At 43.6% G+C, this 24,871-nt stretch overlaps 1 protein-coding gene across 1 annotated transcript; it reads left to right on the top strand.

Moving 5' to 3' along the window:
* Positions 1-1,374: 1,374 nt before the first annotated feature.
* On the top strand, positions 1,375-24,630 carry ppp1r14bb (protein phosphatase 1, regulatory (inhibitor) subunit 14Bb). The gene is made up of 4 exons (XM_085400314.1): positions 1,375-2,040; positions 23,788-23,871; positions 23,958-23,990; positions 24,120-24,630. The coding sequence occupies exons 1-4, from the start codon at positions 1,840-1,842 to the stop codon at positions 24,186-24,188; spliced, it is 387 nt and encodes a 128-aa protein (XP_085256440.1). The 5' UTR covers positions 1,375-1,839; the 3' UTR covers positions 24,189-24,630.
* The last annotated feature ends 241 nt before the right edge of the window (positions 24,631-24,871 follow it).

Below are 24,871 nucleotides of genomic sequence, written 5' to 3'. Positions count from 1 at the left end.
CTCTCACCAGTGCAGGCAGAGCTGTAACATTACATACTACGTCATGCTGACCTCCATCTCCACTGGTCTGTTTAACTGGAAGTCATAAAAAGCCATATTTCCCAGCCAGCTTCTACAACTCCAGTTAGCTGGTGTACTGGCGCTCACGCACACAGATAGTTTGGAAATGGATTTTGCTCTTTGACCTGTTGTAGCTCTATTGTTTCCTTCTATAAAAGTGACTGGTGTTTTTCACATGTAAGCGCACATGGATGTTCATGTTAGTGTGTGTACCGTACACGAGCGTGTACGGGCCTGCCTGTGCTTACTCAACTGTAAGTTTCAGACATGCTCGCTGAATAATTCAGGTTTTTCTACGTCTCGTTGCCATGGCTGTCTGTAAAATAGCTGCACACACACGCACACATGCACGCACATAAACACACTGATGTGAACATGTTGACAGATGTGAACACCCCCATAGTCACACCAACAGAGCAAGCTGGAGACATTATGAATTCGCTCTCCCTCTCCTTACCTCCCCCTTTCACTTCGCGCTCCTGTTATTATTAAAACTCTTGTTATTAAGCAGCCTAGCCAGGGTGTAGGGTTCCCTGCTGTTACGGCACAATGGGCACACTGTGAAGAAATCTGACTGCACTGCGTTCCTATTCGTGGATCACATTCACCAAGTTGATCAGAGATGAAGTTAAATTGCAAAAGCAAACAAGAAGATCCAGCTGCGTTTTGCCCGTGGCACTGATTGCACTCTTGCAAGGGGGAGAAAGTGCATTTTGCAAACATGGGATACAATTATAATTTGCGTGTTGTGAAATAAAAGCTTCTTATTTTCACAAAGAGTGAGGTGTAGGCGTGAAAATGTACCCATATAGCCTAGATTTCACAGATTCTAGAGGAGATATTCTAACAGTTGTGAAGAAACTGAAAAAGGAAGTGTTTGAAGGGAAAAAAATACATTTGTGTGAATGTTTTTTTGTATTGGTTCAACACAATGCATGTGTCCCTACCCTACTGAGAATGCACACAACGATGGAGAACAGGCGATTTAAAAAAGGGCAAACAGGTTGTCAAAAGTTGGGCTGTGGGAGAAATCTTAACAGATCACGTGGGTAAATAACATAAGTCTTTGAAATTGTGAGGAGCACTTATACGGGCATTTTGAAGCGATTTAATAAAAGGAATGTGGACTCCGGGGGATGGGTGGTCACGTGGTAAAGTTGGGAAATACGTTTTAAAAGGAAAAGAAATAAAGTTTAAAAAGTTGGCTGCTTTTGAAAGCGTATGGCAATTAACGTCTCTTTTCTTTATCCGCTTTTTTTTTTTTTTTTTTTTTTCCCCTGGTACGTCGGATGCGCTCGAGTCCGGTCAGAGAGCGCGCACGCACTCCTCGTGGGGACAGAGAGAAAGAGAGATAGAGGGGGAGAGAGAGAGAGAGACGTGTGATTTCTCTTTGTACTGAATGAAGAGTTGAGGCCGGCTCTGCTTCTTCTGCCGTCTCTTTTTATATAAGCGGAGTTTGCATGCTGTAAATAGCCCAGTAAGCCGGTTAGCCTTTACGTTTCTCCGTGGCCGTCGGTCCCCTTTGTGTGGTGGAAGCGAGCAGCCGCTGCGAATGTCCCTTTGAGCGATTTTTGACAACAAAAGCATCAGGTCCATCGTCCGTCCTTCTTCTTCTTCGGGGGATTTTTTTCCAAGTCACAAATTCACCAGCCGGGATTTTTCGTTGCGGAAAAGCGACGAGCCGCACGTCCACAGACCGTTTTCTGCCTTCTTTCTGTCGCTCACTTCACACTTCTGTAGCTCCGGGGGCATTTTTTCTCTTTCCCAAACCAGGCGACAATGGCAGCTGTAACAAGCCCGGAGACGAGCCCTCAACCCCGGGTATATTTCCAGACACCGGCCGGTACCACGGAGGAGCCGGAGACACCAGTTCGGAAGCAGGGACGCGTTACCGTCAAATATGACCGCAAAGAGCTGAGGAAGAGACTGAACCTGGAGGAGTGGATTATCGACCAGCTAACGGACCTCTACGACTGTGAGGTAAAGACCCCAAACAATAACCGGCCTCCAAACCGATCGAAGGTATCGATTAGGCGGCTCTGTTAAGTAATAGGGCTCCGCGGTGTAGCGTAACGGGGGAAAGTCTGTGTGTCTGTCTAATCCAAAGGCAAACTGTTGATAAAGAAACATTAACGGGCCCTTTGTCGGTGCTTTTGGCCTAGCTCCGCTTGTTCTATAGCCCAGAGTATCACGGACACATGTGGATCAGTATGTAAAATAAGGAAGAGCCTCACAGATTAATGTCATACATTTATTAAATCAGCCATGTGGGCAAACTTCATGTTCTCACCCACATGTAGGGCTATAAGTAGCACATGCACTTTTATAGCCTCGTCGCGAAATCGACGGCCGCTGCTCTTTGTTCTGATTGGCTGAAGCGGATTTAAAGCACACCTGTGAGTTAATTTAATCCGCTATTAATGTCCGACCGGAAGTAGCGCCAATTCTCCTATTTCATGCCTTTGGTGTGAAATAAACCGTGTAACTGCTTTTTGGGGACAGTTTTACTTTGAATAAATAAAAGCCACCAGTTTATAAGAATAAAACAGAGGGAAAACTTATTTTTGACCAGCAGTCTCTGGTTTTTATCCACCCAATTTTATTGTCATTCAGACAATAAAGTTTATTTTGTCCTACAACTTTTTAAGTAAGGCAAAACGAGTTTGATCAGGCACAAATAGTGATGGTAAACCAGAGACAGATGAGATGAAAATGTCTGGTTGGTCAAATATCCCATCATGGAGGACCATTTTAATGATTTCCCTGGCCTTAGCGATGCCTGAGTGTAACCATGTATATATCAAACCTGCGGTCATGGTGTCACATGGAGAGTTATAATGTAACTTGCCGGCAGCTGTGGTGTAGCTCTTGGCGGCAGTAGTTGGTAAGCTCATGTCAACTCACTGAGCTGGCATTGACCCACATTCTATTCCTGGCGTGAGGAATACAGGGACTTAACAGGTTTGCAGAATTCCTAGTAGTAGCTAGCAAGAGGATGGGTAAGAGGTGTAGTAGGCGGATTCAGAAGTTCCCTTCCAGACTTTTTTAAACCAGGAAAACTGGTTCTTTTTATAGTTTGTATTACTGAAGCTTCTCCACCATTGCATAATGTCGCTGTAATGGTTGTTTAGCCATTAAGACTCAAGTGAGCGAAAGGCGTCTGGCTGTTTACAACTGGAAGCCAAAAATCCATTCTTCTGGGAATACATGACTCTAAATAGATATTATACTAAGCCCCAGTTAACCATGAAGATAAATGCACTCAGGGAAAGCCATAAATAGACGAGTCTGTTATTCATTTGATGTCAGAAAACCAGATAGTCCAGCACACCTTTGTTTCCACTACATTATCTCATCCTGTTAACAGAGGATCTCTCATGATGCACACTGTGGCCGGGATATCCTGACACTACAAAGTTACCAAAGCCCGCTGAGGTGATTAACGGACCTAGACGGGATTTTAAAATCAATTTGCTTTGATTGTCTGCCAATAACGGATTAATATGTTATGTGTAGTCATCGCAGAGTCCAAAAAGTCTGAACAAATGAGCTCAGGGGTAAAGCTTTTCAGCACTTTGGTCTAGTGTTACTTTTATAATTAAAACAAAGTGGTTTTTGTGGCTTAGAATCGCCTTAATTTTTAATCCATTATTTGGCCACTATTACGTGGATCACTGCGACCGATACCCAGACAGTCTGTTCAAAGTTAGTAACACCTATTTGTCTTTCTGTGATTCACTCCTTCATTCGCTTATCCCAGTCCATCTTTCATCCCCTAATCCGCTCAGTCATGCATGTTTTAATGCCCTGATGATTCACAGTTAGTCTGCTTTTCAGCTGTAAGTGGGGTCCAAAAAATACACAAATGGATGCACACTGACTTTATCTGTTGTTGTTCATAGTAAAACCTGAGCTCGGTGGAGATTTATTACGCTCAGGTCACAGGCAGATCGTGTTACAGTCACTTAAATGGGACATAAATGATTTAGTTCACATTTCTGGACGCACATCCATCGTTCGTCTCTAATGACGATGCTTATTTTTGGCTTTCGTCCACTGAATTCCTCTCTTTTCACTGTCCTAATCGAGTCCCTGTCTAGGCTGTTAGACAACAAAGAGATTAATTTACAGTCGGTTCACTGATGGAAACACATTGGGCTCATTTAGATGGGTAGATGTGAAGCACGTGCTGCTAAGCAGTGTAACTGGAGAGGCAGCTTTAGCCGGTCAGGGAGCAGAGCGGACACGGGGAGAACCCTCTTCACTGACAAAGGCAGAGAGCATGCTTGGGATTTTCTTCTTTTACCCTAACCTCGCTGTGCCTCCTATTTCCTATAATCCGCATTTTGCCTTTCACCCATCATTATGTTCTATCAATCAACCTCCCCTCTCCTCCTCCTCCTTTTTATTTATGCCCATTTCGACTTTTAATAAAACAGCGTGGAGTTTGTTCAGCAGGGAATTCATTATGAGCTATTTTCCCATTAACATAATCCCTTTAAACATGCTACAAGCAATCAGCCAGTCATTGCTGCCAGCCAGTCTGTCAGATATTCATCCAGCCGCTTAGTCAGCCTATCAGTTAAAGTTGCTATGGGTAATAGAGAGGAGCTGAGCCTTAGTATGATTCCATGGCAACAAGCCTTGTTAAATGTTTATGTTGGTTAACCACACTGTGGAAAAAGGGGCGCCCGTTTAGTCAAATTAAATCCTGTATGAAGAAAAGTCTGTGTTTTTCATTCTTGCATGATATTCACAGGGCTTTGGTGAATACCTGCAGCCGATGTTAATGTGGCATTTGCTTTGCCCAAGAAGTACTCCCTGGTTTTGTTACCCAATAGCGCAGTCCCTCCCAAACATGGCTACTAATACACATTTTTGCATTTGCAAGCGGCTACAGAAAAAGACTGTGACGTCATCTGTTTTACTCAGACTGAAGCTATAAGGACAGCAGTCACACATCTTTACTTTCTTTAATTGAAAATGAAATGATGAAACAAGTGACTATTTCCCCGCCAGTGAGGTTATAAATTAACCACATGATTCAGTGTTTGGGGATTTTTGCTTGACAAAACTTTTGACTGTTTGCTGTTGATTACTAGACTAGGAAGAGACGCCAGTATGTGGCCAACGTCTCTGGGAGGTGTGGCATATGCTAATGTTACGCTGCTCAGCTTTCGCTTTAAGACGCTTGTATTTTATAGGCACGCGCAGCCTTCCAAAGGCAGGACCATCTGTTTGATACTAGTTTGATTTGCAGCTGTTTTTGACGTTGATCTTTTATTACGCATGTTCTGGATGTTGTGTTCGCTTAGTTGTAATGAGCCCCAGTTGCATTTTGTGTGGTTATCTTCAATTATCTCCTGCCTTCTTCTCCAGGTCGCTTTTAGAAAAGACATTTTTAATCTCAAGGAGATTCCCAAGATAAATAAATGATGATATAGAAAAATAGTTACATTATCAGCTTTTACATGTGCTACTTTGACAGCAGTCACCTGTTTTTACTGTAACTGCCGAGCTATAAATATGTGTTGCTAAGAAATTTCCTCAGTAATATTTAAACCTTCATACATGCTTACCAATGGAGCAGTTAACATTTGCTAATATTGCCTGGCCACCTATGAAAAGCAGATTAATAAAATGTCGAAGGGGTTAGGGTTACTTTGTAAACATTTCAGCTTTATTGTTACTTTTTCTGTAACAATAAACTGGGAAAAAATGGAGCTAATTGGTCCGCCAATGATTGATAGCACACGCCGGTGGTGATGCTATGGTCTGCCAGTAAAAGACACCAATTGCAGTTTCTTTAATGATGATAATAATAATAAATAAAATTCACATCTGGTTTATTTGTAGTCGATTTAAATTTAACCAGCTAGTTTCATGGTTGATTAGCAAATGTTTGAAGAGGAAACATGGCTGTCTTTTCCACTTGTGCTTTACTGCAAAATTTTCATCTAATTCCTAATAAAATAAAAATATTATGGACGAACGTGTGCACGTCCTTAACACTTATTAGAGAGCAGTGGACTATATTAATGTCAGTGACACTGGTTGATCGTTGTAGCATCAATATATGCCTCAACCCACCTAAAACAACTATGGAGTGATGTGTGTTGGTGCGTGGAGTACTGAAAAAAGCTACCTAGGCCCAAAACAAGACAGAACTTGAAATAATTCAATGTTTTGTAATCAGACAAACGTAGAACAGAGCACTGAAAGTGCATTAAAGTTAGAAGAGAAATATCAACAGCTGGGTAAGACTAATGGTTAAAGAAGTTTGGCTAACATTAACTGAAACACAACAATTTAAAGCATCATGCAGGTTAAAGTCAGTTAAACTTCTCTGGATAATATCAGATTCAGTTGATAAAGCGGACCTAGAGGCCATGTGGTGAGGGCTATGATGGTATGTCCAAAGCGGGGGAAAGGGTGGCAACAGCTGCAACAGTGCCTCCAAATCCCATAACACCCCCGTCACACAGTTTATATTTTAAACTGTGGCAGTCTGAAAGTACAAACCCTTCACTGGGAGTAAAAGTTAGGGTGTCGAGGAGTGTTTCTTCAAACGTTGGTGGTTTTAAACATGGTCTACACTTTCTCAGTTGTTACCGAGTCTTCACTCTATTAATGGCTTTGTGTATATAGTGCTAAGTGAGTTTGAGCGTACTCCGGGGAAAAGAAAAGAGTGGGAACACCAAGAAGGTCCACAGCCCCGCTTTTAGTAAAATAATCAAATTTCACTCCAGCTTTGCTATCATTTCCATGGTAACTGGCCTGTTAACATTTTATTTGTCAATAAAGACTCATTTTCTCTCCTTTTGCGGCGTTATCCCTTTAAATCACAGCGTGGCTGACCAGTCGTTACATGGTTAACACTGGAGCGAGTGGGCGGACCAACCCCCAAACTGCAGGGTCCTACGTGGCTGGCCACACAGATACAAACACACACTCACACACACACAAATACAGATGGGACTACTAGCGGGAACAGAGGCAGGATTGGTGAGCAGGAATGCAATAAACGGGGGAAGAGAAGGGGAAAAAAGTAGAGGGGATGGCAAACGGAGAAGGAAAATGTAGTAGGAGTGGGCAGGGAAGCTGGAGAATGAGAAAGTGCTTTTGGAACATGTATCCACTGCTACTGCATGATGTATACACTGACAAAAAGCAATGGTTTGTAGTCTCACTGCAGTTTAGATGGGTTTGTCAGGCACTAAAACAGCAGTGCCTGCAGTCACTCCAAATTAAAAGTGCTGGGAAGCAGGAAATGAGTTTATGTAAGTCCTAAGGTAATGCTTATGAATCAGAGAGGAGGGTTCTGAGTTTTTATATTCTGCTTTTATGTTTATTATTGCTTATACCGCACAGCCCAGGGCCACATTTATCACTTCTATCAAGTGATGCGAGCGAGTGGAGCATACACACCCTTTAAAAGCATCTGGTTTTAGTTTGTCGCTTGTAAGCCTATTAGCTGACTACCAGTCAACCTGCTCAGTCCTTAAATCTGACTATATCAGATGAAAATAATTTTGAAGTCATGCTCGAGCATGCAGTTTTTCTAGCTCAGTCTGATGAAATGTAACATTAGGCAATTTTAGGCAGATTTGCCTCTGCTTGCAAACAACATGTAGATTATGTGTTGTGGTGCACGCTAGAAAAAGAGCGCATCCCTTTAATTAAAAGGGATGCATGCAAAAAATATTAAAGTGTTCCAGTTCCATGCGTTCAAGGTAATGACTCTGTGTAAACTGTAAAGCGAAAATACTCGGAAATAAACAAGTCACATGTGACTCTCTTCACATAAAAGTGAACAACAAAAAAGGAAATGCTACCAGCTGACACTTAACTCACCACAATAGTTTCAGTTCTTCCTGTTTCCCTTTTTCTTTAAATAGGTAAAGTCAAAGTTGAAATGCATTTACATGAAAAGAAATCGCACTTTCTGAAATACAGAATCACTGGTGTTTGTGTGCCCTTCAAAATAAAAGTACCTCTAAAATTTTAATATAGATGTACAGACATTTAAATAACCTCGTGCTTTATTGAGCACAGAAATTGTATATATTGTATCACAAATACATATTATTAGCTATGTTTTCTTTGTTTATTATTTCCTTATTTTGTTAGCTAATTTTCACTTTGAGCGTGTTGTGGTCTCGAACGTGAAAAAAAGTGAGAAGTGAAGGTTGGAGTTAGTTCCAGAAATACACAAAAAAGTGTTTGTGTATGCCCGTGCGTGCGCCTGTGTGTGTGTGTGTCTGCAGGAGAACACTTGTCAGGGAAAGCCAACCTCTTTTATAGCTTTTCCAGTCACGGATTAATTCGGCCTCTTTGACTGACTTCCGACTGTAAAAGGAAACGCACACGTGCACACAAACACACCCAAAGAGTAGCATCAAACATTTTCTTACACTGTTAACTTGTAAGGTTTGAATACCAATCAGCATTACCCTGTTTCACTCTGTGCAAGAGAGTGACTACAAAGAGTGGTTGTTACACAGCATGAATGAAAGACTCCACTGTGTCATTGTGCCCACTCTCCCACACCAGTGCTCACGTGCACACACATCTGCACAGAGACGGACATACACACATCTACTTATACGTCACACCTGGTTCTACATGTTGAGGAGACTCTGCTTTTCCTAGCGGATATGAGGTGAGTCAGCGTGTGCCGTAGCCTGACCCACTGACTGACTCTGTGGATGTTTTTAAAACGGCAAAGGAACAAATCAGCAGAGTTGGAGAGGTGGAAGAATGCAAAGAATATTGTGAGTGAGGGAGATTAAACGTGTGTTTTGGTTAGTGGGTGAGTAAGGTCGGAAGGAAGTTGAGAAAACCGAACGAGGCGTGGATGAAGGAGGAGAGGAATGGAGGGAAAAGAACAAGGGATGTGAGTCATTTAGAGGAATGTTTATATGTTGTCACAGGAAGTGTGAGACAAACAGTGTGTGGAAAAAATAACCAGATTACTTACCACTTTCCCTTTGAAGAAAAAAGATGAACATAAAAAGATGTAAGATCGTTTTCCATGAACGTCTTTGTGCTATACAAGTGATTGTGTTTCAGATTGTATTTAATAGGCATATCTAAATAGGCTACTCAAGCAGTTAACGTCTTAATAATGAAGCACACGTTGACTTTCCTGCACTTTATTTTAAATGATCTCCAGTGTGCAGTATCAGACACTTTGCTCCTATTGGTCCTTACTAAACTGCTGCTTGCACTTATAGCCTCTTAAGTCTGTAGCTGTTTTGTGAAAGCTCTTGCACCCTTGAGGAGGCTTTTTTTTTAAAGTGAGCATAATGGTGATGGTGCACAGACCTCTGTTATTGCTGTATGTGGCTCCAGAGTGTTGTTTTTACAATAGTGCCTTTTTATTTTTTTGCGGGAGTGATGTGCGTTTATTGGCCTCCGCGCTGAAACTGTATTAAAACAATGGCACAACCAAGACACTGCTCTAACATTTAACAGCAGGGGCTGGGCCTGGCATTGGATGATTTGTTTGGAGCCAGAATCCTCATGAGGTTTCTCCGTGCACAGGTTGAGTGAGGTAACGCAGATCCACTCAGGAGGGTTTTTTAATCCCGGGAGGTGCGTTAGAGCAGACGCCTTTTGAGCTGTTGTTCGGCAGCGCAGAAGAAGCTTTATTATTCACCGTCGCTGACGGTGTATGTGCATAATGTGCATGCACGTGCCTGTTTCATGCCAGTATCCGACTGTGCAGGAGCGCTTCATGTGTGAGGCTTGGGCTTGTGGTTGCACCGTGTCGACATTACCTGACACCTCCTGACCTGTTGTCAGTCTCAGGCAGGCGGCTAGTGATTTCTGCCAAGGTCAGACCGCAGGTGTCGTCCTGACTTCCTCTGTGATGTCACCGCTGTGAAACTCGAACACTTGCGATAATCTGGAGGACAGGTCTGTGACGAGATGGGCTCTGGTTCGGATGTCTTTGGGAACGAATGAAGCAAAGATGTGCGCTCGGATCGACAGACAGGGAAAACAGAGAGATGGTGTTATCAGTCATTTCTGTTACATTATTATTACATAATGGCAAAATTCAGATGCACATATTGGTGTTTCTATAGTATATTACCTTAGTGTGTGCTTTTTGTTGGAGTTTGCTTCAGCAGGAAGGAACAACAGACCATATTTGGTCAGTGTGTTTACAAGTTGCTTATTAACCAGGAAGGGAGACGGCCATATTTGGTTGGATTCCTTTGATGCTCATAGATCATTATTCAGTGCTCACCTGTTTAGGTTACTCATTCTAACACCTGACATGCAACAACAGTTAAAAGTAGTAGAAGAACAAATACATGTAGTGACTTATAGTTGCAGTTATGGGCACCTGTCTGTGACATTATTAAACCCAGAATAGAAACAAGCTCCTTTTGAGGCGACAGAGTAAAAGTTTGCTTGGTTGACGTTGCTTTCTGTACGTTCTGAAACTGATATGGTCAGAGTAACACAATCTTGACGTGACAATCTGGAGACAAACATTGTGTGTTTCACTCGGTAAGCAAAAGCGTCTTTCAAGCTGCTGACTAAAGGGCATCAGGCTGTGCAGCGGACAGTCAGAGCGACAGCTTTGGCGTCTGCCTCTTACTCATTCTTTCCTCTAATGTTTCATCTTAGTGCGTCTCTGGTTATTACAGTCACTCAGGATGCAGCGAGAGGTCACAGAGTTGTACAGTAAGACGTCCTTGTTAAGTAAGACAAAAGTGGAGATACAGCGATACAGCTCCTAGTTTTTGCAGTTTCAGTCTGTTTGTTTTTGGTTCTGCTGCGATAATCTGTTGGAATCGCCTGCGTTGTGAGTTTTTCTCCTGTATCTGATTGAATATGGAAATGAACCAAAGCATTAGCTGATTAGATTACCCACTCTGTTGGCAGCGTTTGAGAGGTCAGAGACTCTGATGACTGATCTGCATAAAAGAATAATAATGTTCCGCAGCTCACTTTGATATCCATATGGATTATATCTCAATATTGGGCCAATGAATTGAGAGGCTTTGCAGATAAACACAGCAGCTCGTGAGCAAAAGTGAATTAAAACTGCAGAAGAGGGGCGGATATTTAAACTGGACCTCCGTGACTTTGAAGTGTACTCATTGTGCTACAAACTAAAACAAAAAAAAGAACAAGTTACTCAGTGAATGACATGGCAAATGAGCAAGTAAATTCAAAGCCCTTTAGTTTTGTTAGTAGTACTTGCCAACAGTGACATAATGATAATCTGCTGTAATCCTTGTTTGTATGCATTCTTATTTTAATCTGCGCATAATCTCCTCTTTTAGTCCCGTCGTTGTGGTAGTGACTCTTTCGCCTGGTTGAAGAGTTGTGTGTATTTTTGTTTGACACTTGTACGCACACACAGAGCAGGGACTCTCCTAGTATCCATGGGTTTATACGGGACCGTGCTCAGTGCAGCAGAGAGGTGGGCACTTGAGAGTTTTCGGTTCCCTTACTTCTGATGAGGGATTTAGTAATTAGTCAAAGCTGAAGAGGAGAGATGGATGATCTTTGTGTGTTTGTGACAGAGAGAAGCTGCGTGAAAATTGCATTTGAAAGTTGAAAGGTTATTTATGAACTTCCTGTCATTCCCAAACTGTCAGCTTTCTCATATTTTCTTTTTTTTATTTCTACCTAGCTGACAGATGAAGCTTAAATTTGCATAATTTTTTAACACCGCAAGTAACACTTCCCTCTTGATAGTAATGCTGATTTGACAGTTGGTCAATCAGCCTCTTTTGCATGCTATCGTTAACATTATACTGCCTAACCAGAGTCCGTGCACTGCACTTACTGTGATGTTTTCTATTTTTAGGCAACGTTAATGTTTCTGTAGCTTTAGATATAACGACGGTAACACAAAGCAGTCACGGGCAACCTACTGTGACAGCATTGAGTCATGTGTTACTCTGCGATTCCTGCTCCTATATCGAAAAGGCACTTAAACACTTGATGTATTAGTGTGAGCAGATTCATGAATCCACAGGTTAAATCACTCCTGATGCACTGCGTTAAGCAGATGAGCATTGATGTAATTATTTGGGTGGGTTTTTTTTTATGTTATTATAAAAGAGGTTTGATTTGTAAGGCAGTAGATCTAAACAGCAGTGACAAACTGTGCCCTCGTGTAGTCGTTAGAAAGGGTTACACGGCAGCATAGTTACCAATACAAGTCTACCCGGGGCTGGTTGTGACCCCGAGGGTCCAGCAGACTGTCTCCCTGGAAAAACCGCAACACAGACGTGTTCAGTCAACACACAGAAACCACTGAACCGTTTCAGTCAGGCCAAACAAGCTGACGGGGGAATCATTCAACCGAACAGCGATCAGACATGACTATGGGCAGCTTTTGGGGGGTCAGGTTTGGATGACCTTCTGCACATTCACTGTACAAATAGATTTATTTTTTTTTGGTGTGTGTGCGTGGGTGTTTAGTCTAAAATGAGAGCTTTACAGTTGAACCAAAGGTTGGCTGGGTGTTAGTTTTGACACGCTATCACAATCCGCTTGTCAAATTATGATAGTGGACAAAAATACAGATTAGTTTGCAGGCATGTTACAAGCGACGATATACAGGAAAATATTCCTTATGTGAAAGCTAAATGGTACGATCCACGTTTTATAGCCATTCCCTTCCCGCTCTTTATTCCATACTACAGTATCTGTCTGTCTTTCTGTTAATGCGACCTCTGTTACCTAATTGCAGTTACAGTGAATACTGCTGTGCCGAAGTCCTAATTATAGCGATGAATGTTTCTTGGCTTCATGTGAGGATTTGTTCTGTGCACTCGGAGCCCGTTTGGTTTGGCTTCCTCCTGCAAAAAAAATCTGAAACAACCCACACAGCACCGGGACTCACATTAGCATGCCCACATCTCTACCACCAGACTCTGGAGGCTCTGCTTCTTTTTACTTTGCATGACAGATCCGTTTGCATTTTATCTGTAGTGAGATAGCAGGAAAAGGCTGACAGGGCTGCAGAGTTAAAGCAGATGGAGGCGCTGGTAGTGCGTGCTAAATGAGGGCTGCGTGTTGTTTTTAGAGTTTTTATAGAACAGTATCATTAAGAAGCTACATGTGTCCTTGCTTCCTAGAGATGCATGCAGCGAAGCGTTAAAGTTTTTTTTGTTGTTGTTTTTTTTACATTTATTCTCTTTGTGATACTGTCCTTTATCGGGAGGAGGAAACTGCACTTCCCTGTTTGCAAACTTCTACACGGGGCGAGGAAGAGCAAAGCAAACCCGACTGATGAAATAATATAATCTAGTCTGTGTCCTGGCAGGCTGGGTTATAAACAGGCTTCAGTTGATCTGTGCTGCCTGCAGCTCTTTCTTTCTGCTTTTCATATGATTCAAAACAGGACATCATTTTCTTCCTAAGAGGAAGTACATCCAACTGATTAGACCCGCAATAGAGATGAAAATCAGGCACGCACGGGAAAGTGCACAATAACACACACTTTCGAGATCTTAGGCTGGGTTAAGTATTTTGCATCGATTAGGGACTGCTGTGGTTTATAGTTCAGGAGTCATGTGTGAGGCCACACATTCATTACAACAGCCACTCACTACTTAAATTAAGTGGACAGACACAAACAGACTTGTGTTTGTGAGTTTGCCCTCTTTAAAGTCTAAGGCAGGGGTGCTCAATACGTCGATCGCGATCGACCAGTCGATCGCAAAGGTAGTATTGGTAGATCGCATGGCATTAAAAAAATAGATGCCAGCCTATCATCCATCCCGTCACTTGATTGATACAGGGAAGCCAGTCAGATGACATCAGATTTTTTTCTGACGCTTAGGTCGCTGCGCATGCGCAAACAGCGGCGCAAAGTGTAGTAAAACTGACAAGCTAGTCAGCGAGTTAACTCCAATTTTTAGCTCTCGGTTTTTTCTCTTAAACCTGGCCGTCAGCAGCTACTGTCCGGACTATGCATCCCTGGCTGATTCAATTCAGTGCAAGTCATCAGAGTAAACTCAGGTAATGACAAAAAATTTACATAGTTAATTGTGTTGTGAAATATTGGATATTGCGGTTATGCATGTATATACATTGTAGATATAAAGAATCCTCAATATATTTATAAATAAGTATATGTTTTGGATTTTTGTAGTGGGTAGATCATTTTGACTTGGTCATTTTATAAGTAGCTCATATGCGGAAAAAGTGTGAGCACCCCTGGTCTAAGGGATACCCAGCATAGAAACTTCCAACAGATATCTCTACACCTTCCCTTCCCCCAATATCTCCCAAGGTCACATGCTGAAACAGGAAGTGGTTGGCTGCCTTTGTGGTAAAGAAGAGACCCTCAGATGGAAAGCTCTGTGTGTTTTTTGGTACAAGAGCGGCGATCCTAAAAAGCAAGTTGACTATAGTACTGTTCAGAATCAGAATCAGAATCAGAAAGGGGTTTATTGCCAAATGTTGAGCAGGTTTACAACATTAGGAAATTGCTGCGGTGCTTCAGTGCAAACATACTGTCATAGATTGCGATTAAATGGACATGAAAAAATAAAAGGAATAAGAATTAAAAGTGCTACGTAGAAAGATATGTGCATGAGATATACATGAGATATATACATGAGAATAAGAATTAAGAGTGCTCCGTAGAAGGATATATGCATGAGATATACATGAGATATATACATGAGAATAAGAATTAAAAGTGCTGCGTAGAAAGATATATACATGAGTGCAGGTGGTGATCAGTGCCAAACATGGAATGATGCAGTGACACAGCGTAGGGTCATGTGTTAGTGGCGGGGACAGTCATATGGTTATTGTTCATGTGTCCAACAGCAGAGGGGAAGAAACTGTTCTTATGGCGAGAGGTTCTGGTGTGAATGGACCGGAGCCTCCTGCCTGAGGGGAGCAGGTCAAACAGACTGTGTCCAGGGTGAGAAGGGTCAGCTGAGATCCGAGCTGCACGCCGCAGTGTCCTGGAGGTGTACAGGTCCTGCAGAGATGGGAGTCTGCAGCCAATCACCTTCTCAGCAGAGCACACAACACGCTGCAGTCTCTGTTTGTCCCTGATAGTGGCTCCAGCGTACCACACGGTGATGGAGGAGGTGAGGATGGACTCGATGATTGCAGTGTAGAACTGCATCATCGTCCGTGTTGGCAGGTTGAATTTCTTCAGCTGCCTCAGGAAGTACATCCTCTGCTGGGCTTTCTTGATGACGGAGGTGATGGTGGGCTCCCACTTCAGGTCCTGGGTGATGGTGGTACCCAGGAAGCGGAATGAGTCCACAGAGGTGATGGGGGTGTCAGTCAGGATGATGGGGGGGAGTGGGGCTGTGTGCTTCCTGAAGTCCACAATAATCTCCACTGTCTTCTGGGCATTTAGCACCAGGTTGTTGTGGCTGCACCAGGACACCAGACGTTCAACCTCCCTCCTGTAGGCAGACTCATCCCCGTCCGAGATGAGCCCAATAACGGTGGTGTCATCTGCAAACTTGATTAGCTTGACAGACTGGTGGGTGGAGGTGCAGCAGTTGGTGTACAGGGAGAAGAGCAGAGGAGAAAGAACACAGCCCTGAGGGGAGCCGGTGCTGATGGTCCGGGAGTCCGAGACATTCTTTCCCAGCCTCACGTGCTGCTTCCTGTCCGTCAGGAAGTCAGTGATCCACCGGCAGATGGGATCAGGCACATTCATCTGGGAAAGCTTGCCTCGGAGATGGTCTGGAAGGATGGTGTTGAAGGCAGAGCTGAAGTCCACAAACAGGATCCTGGCGTAGGTTCCTGGGGAGTCCAGATGCTGCAGGATGAAGTGTAGGGCCATGTTGATGGCGTCATCTACAGACCTGTTGGCTCTGTATGCAAACTGCAGGGGGTCCAGGAGGGGGGCCGTGAGGGTCTTGAGATGGGAGAGAACTAGGCGCTCAAAAGACTTCATGACCACAGATGTCAGAGCCACGGGTCTGTAGTCATTTAGTCCAGTGATCCTAGGTTTCTTGGGGACAGGGATTAAGGTAGAGGACTTGAAGCAGGCAGGCACATGACATGCCTGCAGTGAGGAGTTGAAAATGCCAGAAAACACTGGGGCCAGCTCGTTTGCACAGTGTCTGAGGGTGGCAGGAGACACACCGTCTGGGCCGGGAGCTTTTCGAGCATTCAGACTCTTAAACTGCTTCCTCACATCTGCTTCATGAATATGAAGAGTTGTGGTGGGAGGAGGTGGTGTAAAATCCTCTTTTGTGTGGGGTGAGGAGGGGGGTGTTGTAGGTAAGCAGTTTGAAGGTGGTGATGGCTCTATGGAGGGGGGAGAGGTGGGGGAATGAGTGTCCAAATTGTCTCTATTGTTGGGGCCGTTGGAGGTGTGAAGGCTGCCTGATGGCTCGTCAAAACGGCAGTAAAAGTCGTTAAGGGTGTTGGCTAAGAGCAAGTCATCAGTGGAGTGGGGGGTTTTAGGCTTGTAGTTGGTGATATTCCTAAAACCTTTCCACACAGAGGCCGAGTCATTCTCTGAGATCTGCTGCTGCATCTTCTCAGAGTGCTGATGTTTAGCAATGTCCACTTCTTTAGTGAACCTGTACTTGGCCTCTTTGTAGCAGTCCCTGTCTCCGCTTCTGAACGCCTTACTCTTTTCCAGCCACAGCTTTTTGAGTTTAGGGGTGAACCAGGGTTTGTGATTGTTATAACTCACCCTGGTGTGTTCTTGTTATTGTTAGACCTGGAGATTCCTGATAAGCAACCATAAGGGTGAGACAGACTCAGATAGTAGGGAGATGGAAAGCAGCAGGCGATGACTGACACAATGCATCCCTAACCACCCCACCCACCCCTCAGTACACCCTCGCTGACCTCTTGTTGACTCCCTCCTCTCTCTTTCTCTCATAAGTGGTTTCATGCCCACAGCAAGATGGCCCGAATGCTACGAACTGGCCAATTACAAACGCGCCAAGGGTGACTCTCTCTGTGTGAGAGCAGGGCAGAGCGGTGATACCAACTCGAGGGGAAGGGCATCAAAGGAGACGTAAAGATAAACGGACGGCGGGAGAGAGTAAGGCAGGAAGCAGGTTGAAGCCCAGTGTTTTTCCGCTCTTCAGATCCTGGCCTCATCCTGTCTGCGTGCGTCTGTTTGTAGTAATCAGATGACCCTAGACAAAATTACCAGATCGGTCACAAGGGTGTCATGAATTACCACCTCAAGACAGCTTCCAGGCAACTTTTTAGCTTGCTTGTTTTCTCTTCTTTTGTAAGTAAGGCTGTACTAACGCCGGTTGCGGCCTTGTTTCTGAATAGGCCAGTTAGTCATGTTGCAATGGCCAGATCGACACACTGGAATTATCCGCATTTACTTCCCCATTATCTGCCAGGATAACCTTAAATTCTCCACTTGACGATTTGTCATTTCCCAGGAACCTAATGTTATGCTCTGGGAGCAAAAAGTGTTTTTATCCCTAGTTTCTGTGTTATACTTTCTGTGTTTGATATTCGTTAGACCCCAGTTCTATTGCATATCCTTCCTTGCTTAATCCTGCAGTGTTTGTTTTACACACACGCCCGCACATGCATACAATATGAGAGTTTGAAGTTGTACTCACCAGTGCATGTGTGGTGCTCTGTGAGCTGTGGTTGCCTGGCAAACCCACTTCCGTAGATCCACAGTTAAATATAATTTAGTAATTAAGCTTCAGTCATTATCCATAACAATGATGGTGTCGAACAATACCGGGTTTCAGCCATTTTACTCCTAGCGCTTCACAATAGACTAAAAGACAAAAGATGACATCACCCATTGTTTTGTGAACTTGCATTTTAAGGCTTGAAGTTTAGCATTGTGGCTGCCACCATTTATTTTTATTGAAGCTAAAAGTGGATCAGCTAATGCTTAAAAGAGTGGCTAGAAAAGGGCATCCATATAATCGACAGTCTTCTATTAACATATAGATACAGTAACCAGAACTAGACCATAGACCTTCAACTACCTGCCATTTAAAGCAACCGCACCCCCAATAATGCAGAACTGGAAGCCTTAATGTGTAATAAACTGGTGAATCATAAAAGCATTCACCTCCTGTGGTTTTATTGTTAGAGGTGGGAAGCATCAGACACCACATGATACAATATTATCACAAAACTTCAATCACAATCCAATATTATTGTGACTTTTAGTATTTTGCATATGCTGAGTATTACAAAAACTTATTACAATTTAGCACAGTTGGTATCTGTTTTCTCCAATGAAATAAAGTTATCTCACTTTTTTTTTTTTTTTGTGCATAATGAGATTGTCAAACATACCAACAAACCTGCCACGAATGTTCCCGTAAGACAGTCACGCTATCAGAGAGCAGCTGAATGGGATCAAGTTGACAATTAAACACAGTCTGTTTCTGATAATAGAGCAATTACTGTGATAAATAATTGAAAATATCATACCTGTTGCTGTTTACATAGAGAGAAATTTACATTTAACAGAAATTCGGGTTTAGCCATTACATGTATGCTCAGCAATCTTCCTGTTCTGTAGGAATATAACAGTAATAATGCTCCTGGCTGTAAAACATTTGCACGTCGGATTCAGTAAAAGCACCTTGCACATCATATCCCACCTATATTTTGCATTTTTTGGCTTTTCAAGCCCAGAGTTTCTGCTTCATCTTGCCCAGTTGATCCTTATTAACTAAAGCTGCTCCGTTAGCAGTGCAGATCTGAGGGTATGGATACCATCTCCTCTCATCTGTGACAACCAAAACACACAGTAGCAGTGAAAGCATTTCAGCGGCCGTGCTCTCATCGCCAACACGAGTGCCTGGAACTCATCACTGTCAGCATTCACACACACGTTTTATACCTGTGTCACCATGCCAAGTCAGGGTAATAGTTTTAATGGAGTGCCACTCTCTTAATGCAAATATACAGTGCGATTTAGTCTGATTTATTACCTTGTGATGGATGCATAAAGTGTGCGTTTGCCAGACAGGTCGCAAAGAAACTGCAGCGGGTGTCATTGTTTACTGCCACGCGGCCTACTTTTCCTACTTCTTCCCTTCCCTCCTTCCTCCATCCCAGCCTCTGTTTTCAACTTCCTTTTTCCGTCTGTCTCTCTTTCCCGTATCATACGCGGCCAAAAACATTGTTTGTGTGTTTTGTAGCAGAATGGGCTGTTGGCCATCCCCGGTTATTTTTATCCTGGTTTGTTACTGAGGCACTAGAAGAGCAAAAGTGGCTGTCTGTTCTGCCTACGTCTTTACATTTTCAGTGATACATAATCACTCTGTCTTCTTTGTTGTTGTTTCTTTCCGCTCTCAGTTTGCCCACATCCTATCAAAGGAATCAGTTACTTTATGCATGAAGTTGTCAAACAAGCCCGTGATAAACATCTACACCGACGTGAAGCTTTCCACGTCGATAAGACATCGACTAGCATCTGCCTTTGCTGCCGTGTCATTATTTCACCCGCTGTATTTCCAGTAGCAATGACGGGCCTTTTTGTTGTTATAATACAAGGACACTGACCCACTTGTAGGTCGTGTTTATGCGAGTGTGCGTGGTACGTTTTTTTTCCAGTGAGGTAGCCTCATACTGTCACATCTCATTGCGTTGTGAAGGAAGCCTCCAGACGATCTGCGTCTCTCTCGTTTCACCTCGTGGGACTCATATTCGCGAGCTTGTCAGGAAGAGTGTAATTAAGTTTCAAGAACCACGTGTTTGCGGTGTTTTCCCCAGTGATGCTGGTGATATGGGTGGCAAGTAGGGGTGTGGCTAAAGGGAGGTCTAGGGTAGCACAGCCCTACTACAGTATATGATGTTAAAGGAAATAAATTGAAAGCTATTTTTACGTTTTGAAAACTGGACCCCCCTCATTTGCCTCAAAGTGGTCCAAGCCTGCCGTTTCCTAACTCCATTTCCACCAGTTGCCCACTATAGTGTCATGGGGCAGTACCTGTCTATGTTTCTCAGGTGGATTTTTATTCTGAAATATTTTTTGACTTCCTCTTTAAAAATATCCTGGAAACATCGCTTGTTGAGTTATGTTGCTGTTGCGTGTTAGTTGTACATCGTATCCAGTGTTGGGAAGGTTACTTTTAAAATGTATTCCATTACAGAATACAGAATACATGCCCTAAAATGTATTCTGTAACGTATTCCGTTACGTTACTCAATGACAGTAACGTATTCTGAATACTTTGGATTACTTAATATATTATCATGCTTTTTACAGCAACGTGAATGTACTATTGCTGTGTGATTTATTACTATTACTGAAGGTCCGCGACTCCGAACTGTAGTAAAGGGACCTCTGACTAATACGGCGGGGTCCCTGTAGGCTTGTAGCCAAAAAATAGCTTTACTTTGTTGTGTGGGTCAACTTTTCTTGCGAGAGACAGAGAGAGGAGTTGAAAGGCTGCTTAATGTTTCGGAGGAAAACACGAACACGGTGTACAGTCGAGTCTTAATAGCTTACTTACAACTGGGCTCGTCAGGCACTCTTCTTGGCTGCAGTGGTTATTATTATATTTACATGCTTCCAGCTCCCGTTTTTCCTCGACGACAACTCGTACCTTTCCACTCCCCTTTTTCTCCCTCCTCGCGCTCACAGACCCATAACGTGTATGACAGTCCATTCTCCCTGCAACACGGACTACACTGCCCATGATGCAACATTCTTTAGAGCTATGCTTGTAGCATTCTGCCTGTTAGCTTAGCACAACAACAAGGAAAAGGCGCTCTCTCACCCAGGAAACACACAGCCGCAGAGAGAGAGCGTGTCGCCCTGTAACCATGGCAACCGTAACGCTGCCGCCTGGAACAACAGAACGTAGCTGTCAAACAAAACCCAAACAGTCCTGACCCGCGACAAAATGAAACAGGAAAGTACCGCAGTGTAATCCATTTATTTCAACAAAGTAACTGTATTCTGAATACCACCTTTTTAAACGGTAACTGTAACGGAATACAGTTACTCATATTTTGTATTTTAAATACGTAACGGCGGTACATGTATTCCGTTACTCCCCAACACTGATCGTATCCGAGTGCATGAACCTGTAGGAGACTTTGGAACAACATGTTAGAGCTGCAGGTACCCACGAGTATTGATGCTCTTCTGAAGGCTCGTCAGAATAAAGCAGGCCCTCCTTCCTTTACCTGCACTCTTCTCTGCTCTGCTTTGTTTATAAACCTTCAGTGCTTGTCAATATCTTGTAATCAGCTTTTATTCCACTCCACATCTTCTGCAGCCAGCAGTAAAAAAACAAAAACCTCCAGACTAGTTCAGTAAGTCAGTCTGGAGGATTGTTTTGGAAATCCTCCCTCGTGATTCCCCGCTTTCTTTGTGTCTCCTCTCAGAAGCCTGTCTTCCGGCGTTTTTCAACATCTCCCTCACTCCTTCTCTCTCCCTCCTCGGCTTCTCTCTTTCAGTCTGCTCCACTCAGCTGCTCCCTCGTCTCGATATGCTCCTTAACCTCTTACCTTCCTTCCTCTCGGCGTTCCCTCCCCCCCTCCCCTCTCAGATTTAACAGCGTCTGTTAAATCTTTTTCCATTAAGCCGTATGAAACATTTATGCTTTTCTCCACCTCGTCCTTTACGCTCACCTCACGAGTGTCTCACACAGATACAGAGTTAACAAAAAGGGAGGAAAAGAAAAGACTCATTTAGAAGCACATGGGGGCCACATGTTGTGCAGATCAGTCTTTGTGTCAGACCTTTGTGTGTGTGTGTGTGTGTGTGTGTGTGTGTGTGTGTGTGTGTGTGTGTGTGTGTGTGTGTGCGCGTGTGTGTGTGTGTGTCTGTCTGTCTGCACTGGTGCTTACAGGATATCTGCATGCTGGTCTGTGTGTCAGTGTGTGTGCGGTTGTGTTGCTCTGCTGACAGTAAGTCTAGCTGTCACCTACAGTCTCTATCTCACACACACAGACTGCCCCAAATTAAATCCTTATACAGCCCCTTTTTATACACACACACACACACACACACACACACACACGCACTTCAGCTCAGACTTATTAATGCCCTTCCTATAATTCTTTAATCCGTGTGTGCAAGGTGTGTGCGGGACGTTGAGCCATTTTCACTGCCAAAAGAAAACCTACCGCTTTGTTAATGTGCCCACACAGCATGTTTTGCCTGTCCATGTGTGGTTGTGAGTCTGACTGACTTGTGTGTGTTTTGTGTGACGGGATAAGGGGCAGTCAGGCAGGTGCAGAGACAGCTGGTGTGGGCAACTCTAACCGAGGGGGAGGACGAGAGCGAGGGAGAGATTCCTAGAGAACGACATGAATATAGGGGCAGCAATTGAGCTGCAAAAGAGCTCGGGGGGGGGGGCACAGAGTGTTTGTACGAGTGTGCGTGCCTGTGTTCTTGTCGCCAGCGGTGAAGAGCTTGGCTGGAGCACACTGAGCCAGTGTGTGCGAGCGAGGCAGATGGAGAGACGGGGACTAATAAAGCTTTTTAATAGTGCGACAGATTAATCGGAAGAAAGAATTGATTGGATAAGGAGAAACTGAGACGAAGATGAACTCGCCGCGAACTGCTTTCTTTATCCTGAAGACTAATTCGACGTTAGGTGTGAGCCTGATGAAGCTGGGCGATGACTGATTGGCTTATATTAGGTGTATAAATGTGTATTTTAATTTATGTGTTACTTTACTTTAAAGTACAAGTATTCTAAATGTGAATGCAGCTGTAAAAATTCCCGATTCAAAGGAGCAGATTTCCCACTTTCAACTGGTTTTTACATGAATACAACATGGGTGGCCATCAGCAGTTAGCACCCTAGCTTTCAGTAATGAGCTGTCTGTAAATAGTAATTATTCTAAAATAAATGTTTCCAGTTTTGCACAACAGATTTGAAGGAGGACTCTTTAAAGACCTGTTAGAAACAGGAACTCGTCTGGATCCTGTGTCTGTAACTGTCTTTCTTCTCAGGTGTTAGCTTTAGGACATGCACCTGTTCTTACTCGATCTCAAACATCCAAGCTATAGATGGATGGATAGCTTTGTTTTGCCCACGTAAACCTGAGAAATGATGGGAAATGAGCTAGCTCGGCCCTCTCCACAGACAATAAAACACTGCAGCGCCTCGCCTTTGTGAATCTTGACACAGTGGACACATGAGATGCCACCTCCTCCTCGCTGTGTTTTTGCTAAACTGAGCTAAATAGCTGGTAGACGAGCACCCCTGTCTCCTCGTGTAACTCGTGGGATGAAAGCCAACTACAAACGTCAGTCCATTCATTTTAATAATTTTGTGTGGCAAAAAGTAAAATACCTTCGCACTGGTGCTTCTAGCCCCCAAACGGTATCATTGCTCTCTGTGTAACAGCAACTAAGCACAGCTTTTAACCAGATTATTAATTCTTTTATTTTTTTAGTTTTCCAACCTTGAAAATAAACTATTTTTTCATTCAAGAAGATTTAAAAAAAAAAAATGAAACCTGTCTGTGCTGTTTTTCTTCTCTCTTTGTCTCTCTCTGCCATGTGCTTTGGGCTGATGGAAGCACGCCGCCCTCTAGTGTCCACAGCCGGACACTCATCAATAACTGTACCACGTCATACAGAGAGAGAAATGCTTACGCTTGCTGGTCTATTTGCAGACAACCACATAATATAAACACAGGCACTAAGAATAGACAGGATGAGGATTTCTTTCCATGTGTTCGTGGAAAGAGGTTCTCTAGCATTTTTATAAGGAAGCCTGGTGGATGTTTGGTCTCTGATGGTGCTCTGCTTCTCTCCTTCTTTTGTTACATGTGCTATAGGAAGAGGCCATCCCTGAGCTGGAGATAGATGTGGATGAACTGCTCGACATGCCCAGTGATGTTGAACGGGCAGCCAGGGTCAAGGTAGGACACACGTGCGCACCTGTTTCAGAGCATGAAAGATGGCTGCAAACAGCAGTTATTTCATCCTGTTTTTCCCTGTTTTGTAGGATTTGCTGGTTGACTGTTTTAAACCTACTGAGGTAAAACACAGTCCTTCTTCACTCCCCTGCTCATAAACTCCCTCTGCCTCTTCAAGTGAACGTTTCTGATGTGCATATTTGTCATTCTGAGTCCCCGCATGTGTTTCTGTCCTTGCCCTCTCCCCGTAGGACTTCGTCTCAGAGCTGCTCGACAAGATCCGAGGGATGCAGAAGCTCTCCACGCCTCAGAAGAAATGATGGCATCCTTCCTCCCTCCATCCGACATATTCCCCTCCACCTCAGCCCTCACCTCTCGTCTTCCTACCACAGCTCACGCTATTTTTTTAAAATCTTTTTTGTCTGTTTTCTTCCATTAAAGTTCATGAAATGTTGCAACTTGTTTCTGCTTCTAGTTAGACCCTCTCTTGTTGTTGCCTGGATCCAGCCCCATATGTCGCTTTTCTCTTTTGTTGTCATGTTGTTGGACTTTCTTCATAAAAACCATCAGCCAAGAAGGGGAGAAAAAAGACAAATTAAAGAGTGAATTAATTCAAAAGCGACTCATTGGTCTTAATCCAGGCATTCTCCTTCCTCCTCTTTTCCTACTCCTACCCCTCTCTCCACCTTTTTTTTTTTTTTTTTTTGGCTCTGCTACCCGTTCCCATCCAGCTCTACTTCCTCCCCACCCACCCCTACACCATCTTCCATCTGTCTGAGGAGGAAGAGGAGACGAGTCCCCTAATTACTGCGAGCAGAGTGACCGAGATCGAGAAGAAGAACGAGAGAGCGCAGATGCCAAAAAGACAGCGGAAGGGTGAACGAGGAGGAGGGTTAGAGGAAGGAAGAAGCCAATCAACTCGCTTCTGTCTCACCAATCTTTACGTTGCTGTTTTTGAGGGTTTTAAAGTTGACCCAGCCGCCCATTATAATTCTTTCCATAC

Source organism: Rhamphochromis longiceps, linkage group LG3 (assembly GCF_057381845.1).
Source record: "Rhamphochromis longiceps isolate RC_006_pf linkage group LG3, R_longiceps_female_GT1.1, whole genome shotgun sequence".
Classification (NCBI taxonomy): domain Eukaryota; kingdom Metazoa; phylum Chordata; class Actinopteri; order Cichliformes; family Cichlidae; genus Rhamphochromis; species Rhamphochromis longiceps.
The sequence above is the reverse complement of the archived record's forward strand: the minus strand, read 5'-3'. Positions and strand labels throughout refer to the sequence as shown.

What these genes read in the sequence shown, in the direction of transcription:
- ppp1r14bb (XM_085400314.1), top strand. Translation starts at nt 1,840, where the DNA reads ATGGCAGCTGTAACAAGCCCGGAGACGAGCCCTCAACCCCGGGTATAT. An exon ending in CGGACCTCTACGACTGTGAG is followed by an intron (nt 2,041 to 23,787) that starts GTAAAGACCCCA and finishes CATGTGCTATAG; the next exon opens with GAAGAGGCCATCCCTGAGCT. An exon ending in ACTGTTTTAAACCTACTGAG is followed by an intron (nt 23,991 to 24,119) that starts GTAAAACACAGT and finishes CTCTCCCCGTAG; the next exon opens with GACTTCGTCTCAGAGCTGCT.